The 19318-nt window shown below is 43.1% G+C and overlaps 1 protein-coding gene across 1 annotated transcript in view; it reads right to left on the bottom strand.

Annotated features, from left to right (window-relative positions):
* Positions 1-781: 781 nt before the first annotated feature.
* Positions 782-19318, bottom strand: part of rasal3 (RAS protein activator like 3) — a 38463-nt gene continuing 19926 nt past the window's right edge. The window contains exons 6-19 of the mRNA XM_061718794.1: positions 7921-8041; positions 7305-7403; positions 6547-7215; positions 6301-6445; positions 6065-6209; positions 5738-5974; positions 5390-5591; positions 5063-5154; positions 4869-4976; positions 2687-2864; positions 2428-2535; positions 2144-2334; positions 1949-2033; positions 782-1629 (exon numbers count right to left, since the gene is read on the bottom strand). Of these exons, the coding sequence (XP_061574778.1) occupies positions 1519-1629; positions 1949-2033; positions 2144-2334; positions 2428-2535; positions 2687-2864; positions 4869-4976; positions 5063-5154; positions 5390-5591; positions 5738-5974; positions 6065-6209; positions 6301-6445; positions 6547-7215; positions 7305-7403; positions 7921-8041 (2491 nt within the window). The 3' untranslated portion in view covers positions 782-1518. The remainder of the gene's footprint in view (positions 1630-1948; positions 2034-2143; positions 2335-2427; positions 2536-2686; positions 2865-4868; positions 4977-5062; positions 5155-5389; positions 5592-5737; positions 5975-6064; positions 6210-6300; positions 6446-6546; positions 7216-7304; positions 7404-7920; positions 8042-19318) is intronic.

The raw sequence follows: 19318 nt of genomic DNA, 5'->3' as shown, positions 1-19318 counted from the left end.
TCCCCTGGTCTGTTGTCTGTTTGCTAACCCACCCGTGACAGTGACAGGTGGGACAGTCTGCTCTGGTCTGGGATGGTGTGATGGCCGGCAGGCATATGTTCAGTTGGCTGTGATGCAAACGCATGGATTTGAAGAAACATCCGCCACCACCTAGATGAGCGTTCCCTTGGAGGTCTGTTGTTATCTCAGCAGCATCTTGACGATTGGACAAAGATGACCAAAAACTGCAGAGCAGCTGAAATCCTGACCTGAGCGAGAACGGCCACATATTCCTCATGGAAAACTGCAATACTCTATTATCCGCCGTTCCCCAAAAGATGACAGTTGGGCTGATGTAACATAACTATTATACCTTGCACATAATAAAAGAGTTCTCTGTGATTTTGCATTGAGACATTGGTCCAAAGACCAGCATCCCAGTCATCGGACCTAAGGGGCCACAGTCCTATGTGAACATGAGAAGACTTCATTTCAACTCTGAGGCCTAACTCTGAGGCCATCCTCGATTTCTTAACGTTGACCGCATGGTTTGAAACAAAGGAACCTCCAAAATGACTCAAGGCCTCAGTAGGCTTTGCATTTACGGCCTCTGTGATAAGGAATAGACCCTCACTGGGCATGGATCCCAAAACGTAGAAAATTGTATTTATTTATTTTATTTTTTATTATTATTTATTCATTTTTTATGTTACTTGATACTACAACTTCTCTGAAATTCATTTTGATAGGTCAACTTCATTATTAATTATTAATAACTATCATAAGACAAATAACTCTAATAACTGAACCAGCACTCCCTTTGTTGCACAACACCACTCTAATGTTTTACTACTTCAGCAAATATCATTGTTCCATTTGGAAGGAGTTTTTGAAACAAACCAAGAGGACATTTTATAGTTTTTATTCGTCAAAAAGCTTTAGAAGTGAAACACATTTGAGGCAGAGAAACATTTGTAAAAATACAGAAAAATCCTCTAGATTTCACACAGGAGCTCTATATTTGCATTTAAATCCCCACTTCAACAGTTATTAATCACATAAAGACTTGCATTCTTTGAAATTGTGCAATTCTAAGCTTCTGCTTTGGAACAAATCTCTCTTCGTCTTAATTATTTGGGCATTCTTTATCCACGTTCATTAAATGAGGATGTGTCTGTGTCCTCTGGTATTTTTGATGGGACGCCGGTTCTGCTGTAGTTAAACACCTGGGTAAATCACGATGGTTTACAGATTCTGCTTTGGTGACATCACAGTGACAACACGTCACATGTACCTCCTCCTCCCCGTTTCTGCTGTCATTTGTTTCATTATCATAGTTCTTCACAGTGCATGAAACGACCTGTACAGCTCCACCCAGAGACCCCCCCCGCCCCTTTGGGTAGCGCTCTGCAGGTCTAAAGCAGAAATCCACAGCTATTTTGTTCATCATGGAACACACGAACAACGTTAACAAGGTTATAAACTTGTGGGACTTAAAACAAACGGAAAGTGAAGATGAGTTGTGTCCCCTTTCGGGTCTCAGTTGCTGTTGATAGTTGGCTTTTCAGGGCGCTGCGTGTTGTTCTGGCTGCTCTTGTGGACTTCGCTCAGCTGCTGAAGCTCCTGGAGGAGGCCTGCAATTTGCTCCTCCTGTGACCACAGAGGAAAGCAGCCATCAGAAACATTCCAGTATGTTTTCCAGTTCAGATGCTGTTTACTGTCAAAAAAATGACATCACTCCCAGATAGAAACAACTCTTAGCTCAAACAAGGCCCACATCTCACGAACCTGGCTCACACTTATTCATGCTTGATTCACGTCAGGTACATTCAGTTTTCAAAAGTTTAAAATTTCAGGACAATTTGACTTTGGATCAAATTTGAATATGGATCAAATATTGGGTGATATTTTATTTCTAGAAGCTTAATGAGAATCAATTACTTTATCATTGATAACTGCACTATCTTACCAGAACGTTCATTCTGTCAGCTGCTGCCATGGCAACGCCTAGTTTCCTCTCATCCTCTTCCCTTTCCTCCTCAATCACACCCAACCTGCAACAAACGAGGAAGGAGGAGATGCTTGTACAAAGCCAGCAGCAAACAGTACGGTGAAATCAAATCAGTTACAAAGAAAAATCCACAAGAACTCAACACAAACTTACCTAAAGGTGGCGCTGGCGAGCTGCTCCTCCCTCACAGCCAGCAGGTTCTGCAGCTCGCTGACCTCTGACTGCAGCATTGCATTCTGGTCCTGGCTCTGGATGATGAAGTCCTCCAGGCGCTTGGCCATGTCCAGCTCCCGCTCCGTCACCTGCTCGATCCCCAGACGGAGCTCCGACAGTTCTTGAGCATGCTGGTTGTGGAATTGGAGAATTTTTGTAAACATAATAATTTGACATGAGGAACTTAATTATGCAGAATTAGGGCACGAGCTGGTTTAACACACCCTGTCCAGTAAGCTGAATTGCTCATTTTCCGTCTTCACCTCCCTGGAGTCCCTGTTGGGGTTGACTATCCAGGGAACTGGTGCGGTTGCACGCTTGATGGTGGATTTCTGATGACACAAGTGAGAAACTTCCCTTTGAATCACCCAATCTGAGTGAAACCATCTCAGTGCTTCCAGGTGATTTATTAATATCATTTTACAAATCATTAAAAACAGTCAGGATCTAAAATGATGGATTCCAGGCGCGGTTTGCACTCACAGGTTCTGAGATTTTTGGCTGGCTGGGTTCCGGATCTTGCTCCTGGTCAGATGTTGGCAGGGCCTCAGAACTTATCTGTCTCTTCAGGGTTTGCTTTGCGTGAGGACGTCTGTGTGGAGCACTCTGAGTCCTTTGGAGGGGCTGTCCCTTTCTCGTTCTTCTGGGAGTCCTGCCGTCGCTGGAGAACAAGCGGCTCATCAGACAGTGTTTATGCCTGCATAACATTTTTATCTCAAAGATCGAGCTCGAGAGAAACAATACTATTCTGGACTCAGACACGTTCCCATCTCCCACAGAGATAGAGACGTCAGTGTTTCAAAATAAAACACTCACTATTTTTTGTACATTTTTTGAAACTGACTGAAAAATGAAACTTTGGTGTCTTGTTTAAAATCTGTTATTTTTTTGTTTTCCCTTTTACTTTACTATTTAGGATGGAATTGCAATTTTATTATGCTACATATTTCGAAATAAGAGCATATTTTTCCAATTTTTGCATATTTAGTATTTTCTTGCACATTTCTCCTTCGTGACAATCTGATCTCTTTGAATTTTTCTAAACATTAAAGTGCTTTCTTATGTGTCCAACTGTCCATTGACAAAGTGGAGATCCTCTGCCCATCGTTGCTCCTCAGAGAGTCAGCCTTTGACAGATTTTCATACTAAGTCATTATAGTCACCTGTCTGATAATAACATCAATGTATTCTTTTTGTTTGTTTTAAACTACTAAATGTCACCTCTACCAGTTGTCTTTGGCATGTTTTGAAGGCCTGAAATGCAGAAATGAATATATATTGACAGATTAAGTTAAATAGATCTGAAGAAATGTCTTGGATAGATATTATCCATAAAAATGAATACATGTCAAAGTAAATGAAAGAACTGCTCCAATGCTTTTCTCCCATATTGTCCCAAATGTCTTTAATTTTGGGTTTAACTTCAGGCCAGTTCTGACCACATGACAGGATATATGCTGTGTAGACAACACAACATTAATTAGTGGGGAGAGTCCAGTGTGGATTATATCTCCCACTGTAGGTGCACTTTGTTGTGTTTAACACCAGAGGTTGACGCGTGAACTTTCTTGTGATATGATGGTGGTCATGTGGTCAGGGGTGGTATTGCTATAAAGCTTTCACTGCTAGGAAAAACAAAAAACAAAAAAAAAAAAAACCCAACATCTTGATAATGTCTTCAGAAAAAATAACAAATTAAAGCTGCAAGCAGCGATGAACGGGCCCTCGCACGTGCATTTTTCACCCATAAAGATCAAGGACTCAAAACTAAGTCTGATGACACCACCTATGACTCTTTATGTCAAACCATTCAAAAAATATGGCAGAAAATAGGAACTATGAAATATCGACCAATCAGAAGAAGGGGCGGGGCTAATTCAGGCCAATGAAGGTGAAGTACTCAAAACCGAGTCTGATGACACCAGCCACGACTCTCTATGTCAAACCATTCAAAAGTTATGGCAGAAAGTAGGAACTATCAAATATGGACCAATCAGATGAAGGGGGGCGCGCTTTTTGGCGTCTAGCATCGCCACGGTAACACTTTTGACTGAGAAAAGTAATGTACGTCGTCGCAGGATGGAGACACACATTTTGATGTATAACACACCTGGGTGCATGTTACGGTTCGGGCCGTATTAACGGCCGAAGAAATGGCATAAATTGCGCCAAAATTACAAGATTCATTCAAAATGGCCGACTTCCTGTTCGGTTTCGGCCATGGCGCCAAGAGACTTTTCTTTAAGTTGCAACATGATACAGGTGTGTACCGATTTTCGTGCATGTACGACAAACCGTATTGTGGGGCTTGAGGCACAAAGTTTTCTAGGGGGCGCTGTTGAGACATTAGCCCACGCCCATTAATGCAAACCATTAAATATCACATTTTTCGCCAGGCCTGGCTTGCATGCAAAATTTGGTGACTTTTGGGGCACGTTTAGGGGGGAAAAAAAGCCCTCATTTCGTCGGAAGAAAAATAAACAACGAGAACTCCTACAGATACAATAGGGCCTTCGCACTGTAAGGGCTCGGCCCTAATAAAAGTCTTTCATTAAGACAGTGAATATACCGTATTTCACATATACAATCAGATTCAAATTTCATCCACTCCCCACTTTTCAGGATTTTAGTTTGAAATAAATCCATGCAAACACAAACATGATACCTGTCTTGTGGGCCCTTGGACTCCATCCTGTGGAGCGAGGACTGCAGGGGACTGTACTTGCGTAGGTCTTTAGGGAGGACGTACAGCGGCTTGGATTGCTCATTTTGACTACAAGAAAAGAGGCTCCTTTAGAAGCATGTAACAAATCTATGTACATGTTCACAGTACAGCACCAGATAAAGCCCACCACTCACTTTTTAACAGCGATCCGAAGGGCCTCAGGACCGAGGGACTCTGTTATCTGGTTGAGGATTGAGGGCAGAGGGTGCAGCCTCTCAATCGTGTCCTGGTGGAGAAACAAGCTGCGTGTTAGGCCTCAGCGTCAGGACGTGCAGTAACTGTCTGCACACACGACATGTCAGTCATTCCTTGCAAACACTGAAACTGTTGTATGGTCTTGCTGAACTCACTAGTGGTTCGATAACAGACTTAAAAGATGCAGAATTTCATTTCAAAGCTTTTTTCGAGTATTTCCGTTAACTCATACAAGGGGTTACCGACTAGAGTGAATCCTGCCCTACCTCGTCCTTCTTGTGGATGATGTCTACTAGCAGGCCCTGGAGCACAGCTAAACGCAAGGGCAAATCCACATATCCATCAAAGGATGTCATTGGGATTTCTGTGTCTGGATTGGACACTGTTTGCAGAAAGCCCCTCATTCCATCCCAGTGCTGCTGCAGGAAATCATTCATGAAGAGCATGTACTCTTCCTTCTCTCCAAACCTTAATCAGAGCAGAAAAAACATATTTACAAAGTTGAAATTTCCCCCCATTTTAAGTAAATTAAGTTTATTCTTTTATCCGTCAACGTGGTTTATACAGATGAAATTCCCCAAATGGGATAACTAAATGTAGAAGAAGCCACTCACGTGGTGAAATTGGCCAGATTCTGGATGACTTTGGCAGTTAAGGTCAGCGTGCGCAGGGTGTTTGGCTCTGGATAAGGTTGTGTCAGACCGAAAAGAGAAGGGCTCAGAATAGCGGGACATAAGAAGCGGAGGAAGAGTGAAGCAGAGATGAGGCGCTGGCCAATTTCTGCTTTGCCCTTGTCCTGGCACAGCTCCGTCCAGCTGGAGAAGATCTTGTGTAATTCTTCTGGAAAAGGCCTGCGAACAGGAACGGTATCCAGTCGTGAGCCGCACGTGAAATCATTTGTGATTTAGATTCTGCCTCAACAACGAGCCGGGCTTTCTCACCCGTGGTTCCCAACGATCTTCTGCACCACCTCCTCAACGGTCTCCCTCAAGTGCCTCTGGTTGTTCGACACGTCAACGCCGGTACATTTACGTGGGTCAACTTCGCAGTTCTCCGCCGACGCGTAGAGGCGGTTGATAAAGTCCCCTGCATCAAAAGGAAAGTGTGGAGTTGATTGAAAGTTTATTCCGAAAGGCACAGTCACCACACGCCACCTCTGCCAGGGAAACAAACCTACCTAGTGTGTCAATGAGATACTTCTGGCCCACCAGCTTCATATATTCATCTATAGCTTTAGTGGCCAGAGTGTTCTCTCTGAAGATCAGCGCTTCCTTCTCTCCTAGTCGCTCCACCTCTGCGTTGCCCAAATCGATGAGGAATTCCTGAAGTTTGCAGTTAAAAAGAATACACAGACAGTTTTTATTATCCACTTTTTGAAACCCAGTGCGTCTAAGTGATATTAATGCTGGTATTCAGTGTCCACCTTGGCTTTGCCGATGCTCTGCAGCACATGCACCAGAGCTCCTGCCAGCTCTTCCTTCTCCTTCACATTCAGGAGCGGCTCCAGGTTTTGGCACATGTCCACATAACCCACCGTCACGTATTCTGCAAACTCTTTGTATTTCTCCATCGGCAGCACTTTCAAATTCTGGAAACGAGCCTTGATGCGGAGGGAAGCCTGTGGCCCCAAGGTCTCCTTGCTCCCTGCAGTCCCTGCAGCCTTGTATGGAGTGATGGGGTACCACTTCTCCTGGTAGGTCCTCCCTTGGATATCAGCGATGGGGATTACCACGTTGCCAAGTGGATGCAGGCTGGACTCCTCTCGGGAGTGGCGCTTTTTCTTTGGGTCTTCCTCACGGAAAAGGTGCAGGCTGATTTGGGAGACTGAGGGCAGGTTGTCAAGCTCAAAAAATTCCCCCCAAAACAGTTGGCAGCCCACATTTGAGCCTCCGCTGGTTCCTGGGCCTGAGCCGTTGGAGGCGTCCCCTGCCATGCTGGAGCGGTTGGGCGGCTTCCCGACGGCTCGGCTGCTGGTGCGGGCGAACAGGGTCCCGTCCAGGTGGAGCTCGCAGTAGTAACGGCGTTTGGGTGGCAGATCTTTCGCTTCGTTAACCCAGAGACACAGTGAGTTCTCTGTTCGCTCAATGTTGTCCTGTAAGCATTGAGGTAGTAGTTATCTTAATCGCTATTTTAAAATTGTAGAACTTTTTTCTTTATTGTAACAAACAGCTGCTGACTAACTTTATTAGGCTGGGCAGCCCTTCTCAGGTCCTCAATCCAGCGGTCCCGTTCGGCAGCTGAGGAGCAGCCGAAGCAGTGGGTGTTCTCTGAATTTATCACCTGTAACACATCCAAACCAGCGGCACTGTGTCAGACTCACTGGGAGGGGGGGTTAAAATACACGTTCTGTGATGCCTCTTCACAAACCAACACAATATCCCGTAAGTCAACAAGTCAACACTGCAAAAACTCAAAATCTTTACAAGAATATTTGTCTTATTTCTAGTTAAAATGTCAAAAACACTTAAAACAAGACTCATCCCTGGAAAAAAAACAACAATTTTCACCTGTTTCAAGTAGATTTTCACTTAAAATAAGTAGAAAAATCTGCCAGTGGAACAAGATTTTGTTTGCTTGTAATGAGAAGATAAATCTTGTCCCACTGGCAGATTTTTCTACTTATTTCAAGTGAAAATTTACTTGAAACAGGTGAAAATGATCAAATAACAAGTTATTTCTCTGGTAATGACTCTTGTTTTAAGTATAGTGAGATCTTTTGAGTAAAAATGAAAGATTTCAACTAGGAATAAGACAAATATTCCTGGTAAGATTTTGAGTTTTTGCAGTGAACGTTTACCTCAAAGCAGTACTTCTCGCCCAGGATGGAGCTGTGGACGGGCCTGATGACGGTGCTGGTGTCAGCGCTCAGATCCAGACTCCCCACTGGGATGGACACAGACTCCCGGGAACCATAGTGCCTTGGAATTGAACGACAGGAAAAGAAAGGAATACTAATTACAAACTGGTAAAACAATATGTGTATACCTTTGATGCATTTTGTCTTCACTTTGTTTTATTTCGTTTCAACCCAAACGTGCACAGAGTTCAAACTCAACCCAACAAAGCGGATACGCCATCAGACCTGAAGGCACTGTAAACAACATAACCCCTCACTTCCATGCGTTTCTGCTATGTTTGCAGTTTATCCTGTGCCATTTCTGCCAGACTGCGTTGCAGGTTTTATGTGTTTGGTGTTGTTTCATGACATTTCCCTTCTGGTTGTGTATCCTTCAATATTTATACTTTTCCTTGTTGTGTATTTTGTTGAGATGCATTTTAAGTTTTATTGGCCCATGGACACAACGAGATGTTAAAAATAAGCCAGTATAAGTAACTCTGGCATATATTTGAAGTTTTGTTTTTTTTTTTTTTTTACATGGGCACATATAAAAAATATATATATTTAGTGTCATTTGTAATATAGAATGCCTCTTCGACGTTTCTTTGACATTTTGCTGGTGTCTGGGTCTTGCCATGACCTCGGTCTTACGTTTCCTTCACAGATTCCCAGTGGGATCCAGATACTAACGCTAGTCTCTTTTCACCATTTCTTTGCTACTTTGACTGCAAGTTTAAGACCACCATTTTATTGAAAGGTCTGTCTGGCTCTACACCAGGTTGATGTCTAGGGTAGGGATGATCGTTTCAGCTCCCGTGTCTGCCCCCGAGAGATTAGTTCTGGTACAATCATCTCACGGCAGTCAATCCAGTGGACACTGACAAAACCAGGATTAAGTGAGCTCAGTTCTCCATGACAGGAACTAAGAGGCTTTCTGAGCTTTCTGAGCTCCGCTCACACTGTAAGTCGTAATGATCAATTTGTATATTTTCCTCTGATCCGATTCTTTTGTTTGGCTGTTCACATTAGTCAGGGGGGGTGGTGGATTTTATCACATGGGGGCAGATAATTTGTGCTGATTACAAATAATATAATATATTACAAATAATAGCACTGACCAAAACACCTGCAGAAATACTGCAGGAATGACATAGCAGCAGTTAAATGCAGCCTTCTGTAAGCTTTAAATATCCACTGGGCTTACATCAAATACATCAAAACACAACAATAAAAAACAGTTTTCTGAACTTATCAATATGATTCTGTCCTTCACAGGATAAGTAAAATGGATCACTGCAAAAACTCAAAATCTTAACAAGAATAATAGTCTTATTGCTAATTAAAATGTCTCATTTAAGTAAAAAAATCTCATTACACAAGACTCATCACTGGAAAAAACAACAATTTTCACCTGTTTCAAGTAGATTTTCACTTGAAATAAGTAGAAAAATCTGCCAGTGGAACAAGATTTCTTTGCTTGTAATAAGAAGATAAATCTTGTCCCACTGGCAGATTTTTCTACTTATTTCAAGTGAACATTTACTTGAAACAAGTGAAAATTGTCAAATAAGTTATTTTTCTGGTGTTATTTTTCTGGTGATGACTCTAAATGTTGAAATAGCAGTAAAACCACATTCATTGATGAAATGACATAAGAATAAGAATAAGAAATCCTTTAATAGTCCCCCAGAGGGGAAATTTCCAATATTCCATAAGGGATGGAAAGGAGGGATGGCAGTTTTACAGGGGGGATGATTTGGACCGTTTTTATTTCAGGGGGGGGATGCCGTTCCCCCTCATCCCCCCTCAACTCCAGTACTGCTTAGAACTGACCTGCATGCACAGATAAACAATAACAAAGAGGGCAAAGGCAACGGGTTGGAAGTATGGATCAAATCGATCCAATAAGAGCAAGGAAACTTTCCAAACCCAAAGAACTGGAGGTCACAGCAGAAGAAGAACTCATTACTTTCTATTTTACTTCAGTCTGTCTTTGGTTGTCTTTGACCTGCGTTACCTCGCTGACCCAGTCTTTCCTGATCATTTACGCCTGTGTCTTGTCAACCCCTGTCAGTTTGTCTGTATTTATCGTCTTGTCTTTCTTTTCCTCCCTGCTGGTCCAAATTGCGCCTTGACCTAGTTTCTGCTCTTTCGGTTCACGTTCTTACTTTGTCTCAGATGTTTCTTTCTGGATTTCCTGTCAGTTTCAGTGCTTTTGGTTCACTAAACCCCATTAATGTACAAACTCCTGCTCCCAGTCTTCTGCATTTGCTGACTGTACAAACTGTAAGGACTATATCCTACCCTTTTTGTTTGGAACTTATTGATCAATTAAGAATCGCAAGTGACACTAATGTAATCCATAAGTATAATCTACAGCCAATTATTTTTTTCTCATCTACTTTTCAATGTCAAAATAAAACAAAACAAATTTGGGATGAGCACCAAAGACTCAAAGACTGGTTGTTAAAATAAAGAAGAAGAAGAAAGCTTGTTTGTATATATGTATGTAGATAAGGGCGACGGGAAGTTCATGCCTAAAAGGAAGTTGATGTCTCTGTGATGTCAGGGCCTGTTGTATTTGCACGTTGGACGTTTCTCTTCAAGGATGAAAAATTCAAGGGAAGAGAGCATCTAAACAAACTACCGGAATCATTTACAAGACTTTGTGCCACACAATCACACAATTCACTTCAGGCTTAAAAATCATTTACTAATACATTCTTGAACACTGGATTTGGTGCTAAAGCAGCTATAGGAGATGTGTTTTGCACACAAGCGCTGTAAAATTCCAGTGGGCGGAAAGAGCGTTTGAAGGAAGACAAGGTCCCTGTGTGAGTTAAATCGAAATACCAGAAGAAAAAGAAAGACATGATCAGAAAGACAACAGTTGACTGGGGGACTAAAGACTTTCTTTAATAAACACACCGTAACCGCCGCAGCTAGGGCGTCACTGTTCATGTTTCTATTGCCGCTTTTGCACTAGTATCACTTCAGCTCAGTTCTACCCGTTTTGCGCTTTTGCATTAGGGCTGAGACGGGTAGAGCCGCTCCAAGCCGATACCTTTTTCTGTAACCATTTCAGTGAGGTTCTATTCATGGGTATCAGTCACGTGACATTTTTTGTTGTCAGCGCCATCTTGAGGACCGACCGGGGACCTTCACGTCGCGCAGTTAATATGACGTCTCACCTAATAACTCACTTAACTCCCGAAGAACAGCAACGGTATCTAAAGAAAATTGACACTTTAGGTTTCGATCCGTGTCTAATATCTAATCAATTACTGACTCCACTCCAGTCTGCCAAAAACCTGCCAAATTTGTCGTTTGCGGACATATATATCTACCTGGTCCACAATCCTTATCCATACACCGGCGAAGCTCTCAAAGCTTTTAAAAGTACCGAAGCTTACCGACAGCCAACCATGCAACTGAAATGCTCTGTACATCACATCAGTCACACATCAGCCAAGATGTACATGCAAGTAAATATAAATATAGCTACAGGTGAAGGTCAGAAAATTAGAATATGGTGTAAAAGTTAATTTATTTCAATAATTCAACCTACAAGGTGAAACTAATATATTACATAGTCTCATTACATGCAAAGCAAGATATATTAAGCCTTTATCTGTTATCATTTTGATGATTGAATTGTTTAATGATTTAATAAAATCTAATTTTTTGAGATTTTTTATTTGGGCTTTTCATAAACTGTGAGCCATAATCATCAAAAATATAATAAATAAAGGCTTGGAATATATCACTTTGCATGTAATGGGAAATAATATATCTAATATTTTTGTTTTCACCTTAGTTGAATTTACTGAAACGAATGAAGTGACATGACATTAATAAATAACAGAGAACCAACACATGTTGCTGTCTTTAATATATCCTCTCCTTTATTTTGTTTATTACTGTTAGTTCGTTGTTCCTGTGTGTGACAGACGTGCATGGGACAATTGTGAAATACAGAATAAACTGCGTTGGTTCAATACGGAACGCAACTTTTAATTCCGTAACTATTCTGTATTTCAAGGGACGGGTGGGTAGCCTGGTTACTTACCCGAAACAAAGTGCTCACTGCAAAGTCTGGAGTGCTCTGTAGGAGTCCAGTGGTCCCTCCTGATAGCAGCAAACCATTTCTCTCGACGCTCATTGTTTTGGGGACATTATAAAAGGTCGATCCCGTTTTTTTAGACTTATTGTTGTCGCATCCCACGGCACAACAGATAGACGGCATGTTGCAAGTCGGTCCTCAAGATGGCGCTGCGAGTACTGTGTGACGTCACATGATATCGATGAATAGCGGGCTGAGCCGGGACTATTTCTGAGGTCACCACCCTCCACGCCTCTGATTGGTCGGGGGGCGGGGCCGTCAAACGTTTGAATCAGGAAGCGGGAGTCAGAGCGAGAGCGACCCGCGGCGATTTTATTATACAGCAAAAACGTCTGTTTGGTGATCCAACTCTGAGGTGCAGATGTTCATAAACCTGGTGGCTGTCGAGAAAAAATTAAAAAAGGGATGTAGACGGGCTGTTTTTTTCTCAGCCGCTCGCGGCTCTAGCTGATTTCTCATCTGCGCCGACACAAACAAAGGTGCTGCGCAATCGAGTACGTCACAGCAGATTCACCCCACCCCCCCCCCCTTCTCCCCTGGCAGTGCGAAAACACACGTGTGGAGCCGTGTAAAGCCGCGCCGAGTCGGGCCAAGTAAGTCAAGTGCCATATCTGCCCCGAATGCAACAAAATAAAATGTTAGCAACTTGTGAGAGGTCATGACGTGTTGGCAACCTTACATATTCAAGTCCCTTCATTTTCTAAAACAACAGCTGGGAAATTATCTGATTTTATTTTTCAAAAGGTCTCCCTCTAATTGTGGTTTGACGGATGTAAAGGCTTTATCAACTCTTCTTCTCTTATGTGTGTCGTTGGGGCCTCAACCGTAAAAAAATGAAGCAAAACCATAACACTTTTAAATGTGGGAGAAAGGGGAAGTCTGTAAATGCAACTATTTCTTCAAGAAAGGTTAGTCATGAGCAATCTTAAACACGCGTCGTCAACCCAGCATGATAGCTGAACAAGAAAGTCTGAAGAGCAGATGAAAATGTCTAAATGACACGTTTAACCATCAAAGCTCGTCTTGATTGCCATGAGCTGTTTTTGTTCATTAATTTATCAGAAAATGTGATCTGATCTTCATCTGATTCAAAAGTAACAGACAAACACACGATGGTTGATAACAAACATGTAATCAAGATTTTGAGTGTCTTAATTATACGCACACAGTTAACGTTTACAGCACCCCTAACCCATAACCACTAACCACTAACCCTCACACCAGGAGTCCACTTAATGACATGAGGTGTGGTTTAAAGCTCCGGTAGATAAAAGGAAATACACTGAAACATCTAGTTTTCCGGTTCATGAGAAACAGCTGCTGATGTGAACCGTATCTTGCAAAAAGGAGATTTCTGAAAACAATAATCAACAGTAGTTGATCTGCACGAAGCAGGGAAGCTGTAAAAAGTCATCTCCAAGAGTTTAGGCACCCACCAATCAACAGCTGGGGACACTATAAGCGGAGATGGGTTTTTATGATAACTATGTTCCCTAGAAGTGTCTGTCAAGATGTTTCCAAGGGCACGACGCTAAATCATCAATGACAAAAACAAGAACTCACCAGAAACAGCTAAAGGCTTGAAGGCGTCTATTGAACTGGCAAGCATCACTTTTTATAAGTCTATCATACAAACAGGCAGGGTGAACAAATCTATGGCTCACCAAAGAAGGAAAAGCTGAATACTTGTATATTTGCCAAAGACCACCTTGGCAAGCCACGAAACATCGACCTAAAGCACGGTGGCGGGAGCGTCATGATTTGGGCTTGCTTCGTTTCCTCAAGGCCTGGACAATACACCATAGTTGAGATGAAATTTACCTAAATATCCTACAGCTCGCGTCACATTCAAGGCCGGTGGGCCAACTCTAAACCATTGCTTTATTTTATCTGGCTTGCGAGGGCATGCAAAGATAATTACAACCATAATAGTTTTAGTTGCATACATGAATAACAACTACATGTCCCAGAATGCATCACGTTGCCTGTTCCATGATCACATCTATTCACTGGATGTCTTAATTCAAACTAACTCATTTACTACAACATATTTATGGGAAGGTGATGGATTACAGATGAAAATGTCCAAGAAAAACATCAACTTATGAAGACAGAAAACTGTTTCTGCTCGGGACCGTTTCATGCTTCTGTTTGACGGAGTTACACATAATGTCCTTTATTGGAGAACAATGGGAGTCTCCAAAGGTTATACACTTTTACACTGGCGCACTAGACAGTCAGTCATGAGCTGATCTTCACCACCAGGAAAAGCAACAGCTCGGAGGATTAAAAAGCAGTTTCTGGATTCTGTTGAACAGAATCCAGAAACTGGCGGGAAAACTGACAACACAGTTGGCTGGAAGAGCCAACTGCTCTTTGGCGGTAACTGTAACACTGACGTGGTTTGGCATGACACTGTTTCACACCCCTGTCTTACAGGATGATGTGAGGGTGGCTGTCTGCCAGCTCTAGCGTAGTAGAAGCTGGCTGACACAGCAGAACAACGACTCTAAACGTGGAAGTAAATCCACCGCAGAAGGCCTTCAGGAAAAAGAAAATCTGCCTGTTAGAGTGACCCAGTCAGAGCCCAGACCGTAACCTCGTAGAAATTACTTGAAGGGTCCCCAGACCCCAGAAAACCAGCAAATATGTGAACATCTGCAAGTATTTGCTTGCAGTCACTGCTGCCGAAAGTTTTTCCTCTAACTCTGGAAACAAATCAAGGATGAGTTTAATTAAAGCACTGCGTTAATAAATTATGTTTCCTTGTGTATTATTCAATGCTATCAATTGATTCATACATTTCTGGCACGGCTGCAGAATTAAAGTAGTAAAAACATAGCTGTACATAATTAAAGTAATTCTAAAAATTAAATAGAAAAATAAATACAATTAAAGCTGCAAGCAGCGATGAACGGGCCCTCGCACTCACGTCCACCGCCCCCCATAAGCATATCAGAAATGACACCACCCACGACTCTCTATGTCAAACCATTCAAAAGTTATAGCAGAAAAAAGGAACAACCAATCAGAGGAAGGGGCGGGGCTAATTCAGGCCAATGAAGGTGAAGGACTCATTACAGAGTCCCATGACACCACCCACAACTTCCTATGTCAAACCATTCAAAAGTTATGGCAGAGAAAAGTATTCTAGGGGGCGCTGTTGAGCCGTTAGGCCACGCCCATTAATGCAAACCATGAAATATCAAATTTATCGCCAAGCCTGCCTTGCATGCAAAATTTGGTGACTTTTGGAGAACTATCAAATATGGACCAATCAGATGAAGGGGACGAGCGCTTTTTCACGTCTAGCGTCGCCACGGTAACACTTTTGAAAGAGAAAAGTAATGTGCGTCGTCGCAGGAAAGAGACGCACATCTTGATAAAAAAAAACACAAAAATTTGCTTACAAAATTTTCGGCATACAGCCTTGAAAGAGAAAAGTAATGTGCGTCGTCGCAGGAAAGAGACGCACATCTTGATGTAAAAAAAAACACAAAATTTGCTTACAAAAATTTCAGCATCCTGCCAGGCTCGAACTCCCAACCACCGGCACCAAAGACCGCAATGATCTGGTTGAGCTATATCTCAGCTGACACCTCACATTGACTTACTGGGTTACGAGAGACCAAGATAGCGATATAATGTCTGGAACCTTTTTTTCCTAATTTTTTAAATATTTGTAAGGTATAAATATTAGTAAAACACTACTATTTTATTATTACTTTTTCTGTAACCATTCAACCGCGGTTCTAACCGGGCTGAGCACGGGACTATTTCTAACGTCACCACATTACAACAGCTGATTGGTCGGGGGGCGGGGCCGTCATCACCCTACTCGCCACTGATTGGTCGGGGGGCGGGGCCGTCATCACCCTACTCGCCACTGATTGGTCGGGGGGCGGGGCCGGCAGACGTTTGAATCAGGAAGCGGGAGTCAAACCATTAAAAAGTTATAGCAGAAAAAAGGGACAACCAATCAGAAGAAGGGGCGGGGCTAATTAAGGCCAACGAAGCTTAAGGACTCATTACTGAGTCCCATGACACCACCCACAACTTCCTATGTCAAACCATTCAAAAGTTATGGCAGATAAAAGTATTCTAGGGGGCGCTGTTGAGCCGTTAGGCCACGCCCATTAATGCAAACCATGAAATATCAAATGTATCGCCAAGTCTGACTTGCATGCAAAATTTGATTACTTTTGGAGAACTATCAAATATGGACCAATCACATGAAGGGGGGGCGCGCCTTTTGGCGTCTAGCGTCGCCACGGTAACACTTTTGAAAGAGAAAAGTAATGCGTGTAGTCCCAGGATGGAGACGCACATTTTGATGTATAACACTGGGTGCACATTACGGTTCGGGCCGTATTAATTGCCGAAGGAATGGCATAAATTGCGCCAAAATTACACAATTAATTCAAAATGGCCGACTTCCTGTTCGGTTTCGGCCATGGCTCCAAGAGACTTTTCTTGAAGTTGTGCCATGATACAGGTGTGTAGCGATTTTCGTGCATGTACGTCAAACCGTATCGTGGGGCTTGAGGCACAAAGGTTTCCGGGGGGCGCTGTTGAGCCATTTTGGCACGCCCATTAATGTAAACCATAAAATATCAAATTTACCGCCAGGCCTGGCTTGCATGCCAAATTTGGTGCCTTTTGGGGAACTATCAAATATGGACCAATCAGATGAAGGGGGGGTGCGCTTGTTGGCGTCTAGCGTCGCCACGGTAACACTTTTGAAAGAGAAAAGTAATGCGTGTAGTCGCAGGATGGAGACGCACATTTTGTTGTATAACACATCTGGGTGCACGATACGGTTCGGGCCGTATTAATCCTCGAAGGAATGGCATATATTGCTCCAAAATTATGCGATTAATTCAGAATGTTCAAAATGGCCGACTTCCTGTTCGGTTTCGGCCATGGCGCCAAGAGACTTTTCTTTAAGTTGCGACATGATACAGGTGTGTACCGATTTTCGTTCATGTACGTCAAAGCGTATTATGGGGCTTGAGGCGCAAAGTTTTTTCGGTCTGAACCAATCAGATGAAGGGTGGGCGCGCTTTTTGTCGTCTAGCGTCGCCACGGTAACGCTTTTGAAAGAGAAAAGTAATGCGTGGTGTCGGAGGATGGAGACGCACATTTTGATGTATAACACACTTGGGGGCACGTTACGGTTCGGGCCGTATTAACTGCCGAAGGAAGGGCATAAATTGCGCCAAAATTACACAATTAATTCAAAATGGCCGACTTCCTGTTCGGTTTCGGGCATGGCTCCAAGAGACTTTTCTTGAAGTTGTGCCATGATACAGGTGTGTAGCGATTTTCGTGCATGTACGTCAAACCGTATCGTGGGGCTTGAGGCACAAAGTTTTCAAGGGGGCGCTGTTGAGCCATTTTGCCACGCCCATTAATGCAAACCATTAAATATCAAATTTTTCGCCAGGCCTGCCTTGCATGCAAAATTTGGTGACTTTTTGGGCACGTTTAGGGGGGCAAAAAGGCCCTCCTTTCGTCAGAAAAATAATAATAATAATAATTAAAGCTGCAAGCAGCGATGAACGGGCCCTCGCACTCACGGCCACCGCCCCCCATAAGCAAATCAGAAAAGACACCACCCACGACTTCCTATGTCAAACCATTCAAAAGTTATAGCAGAAAAAAGGGACAACCAATCAGAAGAAGGGGCGGGGCTAATTCAGGCCAATGAAGGTCAAGGACTCCATAAAGAATCTGATGACACCACCCACGACTCTCTATGTCAAACCATTCAAAAGTTATAGTAGAAAATCGGGACAACCAATCAGAAGAAGGGGCGGGGCTAATTAAGGCCAACGAAGCTTAAGAACTCAGTACAAAGTCCCATGACACCACCCACGACTTCCTATGTCAAACCATTCAAAAGTTATAGCAGAAAAAAGGGACAACCAATCAGAAGAAGGCGTGGCTAATTCTGGCCAATCAAGGTCAAGGACTCCATAAAGAATCTGATGACACCACCCACGACTCTCTATGTCAAACCATTCCAATGTTATAGCAGAAAATCGGGACAACCAATCAGAAGAAGGGGCGGGGCTAATTAAGGCCAACGAAGCTTAAGGACTCATTACAGAGTCCCATGACACCACCCACGACTTCCTATGTCAAACCATTCAAAAGTTATGGCAGATAAAAGTATTCTAGGGGGCGCTGTTGAGCCGTTAGGCCACGCCCATTAATGCAAACCATGAAATATCAAATTTATCGCCAAGTCTGGCTTGCATGCAAAATTTGGTGACTTTTGGAGAACTATCAAATATGGACCAATCACATGAAGGGGGGGCGCGCCTTTTGGCGTCTAGCGTCGCCACGGTAACACTTTTGAAAGAGAAAAGTAATGCGTGGTGTCGCAGGATGTAGACGCACATTTTGATGTATAACACACCTGGGTGCACGTTACGGTTCGGGCTGAATTAACTGCCGAAGGAATGGCATACATTTCGTCAAAATGACACAATTTATTCAAAATGGCCGACATCCTGTTCGGTTTCGGCCATGGCTCCAAGAGACTTTTCTTTAAGTTGTGCCATGATACAGGTGTGTAGCGATTTTCGTGCATGTACGTCAAACCGTATTGTGGGGCTTGAGGCACAAAGTTTTCCGGGGGGCGCTGTTGAGCCGTTAGGCTACGCCCATTAATGCAAACCATGAAATATCACATTTATCCCCAGGCCTGGCTTGCATGCCAAATTTGGTGCCTTTTGGGGAACTATCAAATATGGACCAATCAGATGAAGGGGGGGTGCGCTTGTTGGCGTCTAGCGTCGCCACGGTAACACTTTTCAAAGAGAAAAGTAATGCGTGTAGTCGCAGGATGGAGACGCACATTTTGATGTATAACACATCTGGGTTCACGATACGGTTCGGGCTGAATTAACTCTCGAAGGAATGGCATATATTGCCCCAAAATTACGCAATTAATTCAGAATGTTCAAAATGGCCGACTTCCTGTTGGGTTTTGGCCATGGCGCCAAGAGACTTTTCTTTTAGTTGCGACATGATACAGGAGTGTACCAATTTTCGTTCATGTACGTCAAACCGTATTATGGGGCTTGAGGCGCAAAGTTTTTTCTGTCTGAACCAACCAGATGAAGGGTGGCCGCGCTTTTTGGCGTCTAGCGTCGCCACGGTAACGCTTTTGAAAGAGAAAAGTAATGCGTGTGGTCGCAGGAGGGAGACGCACATTTTGATGTA

Source organism: Cololabis saira, chromosome 1 (assembly GCF_033807715.1).
Source record: "Cololabis saira isolate AMF1-May2022 chromosome 1, fColSai1.1, whole genome shotgun sequence".
Lineage (NCBI taxonomy): Eukaryota > Metazoa > Chordata > Actinopteri > Beloniformes > Belonidae > Cololabis > Cololabis saira.
This window is presented reverse-complemented; position numbering and strand designations above follow the sequence as displayed.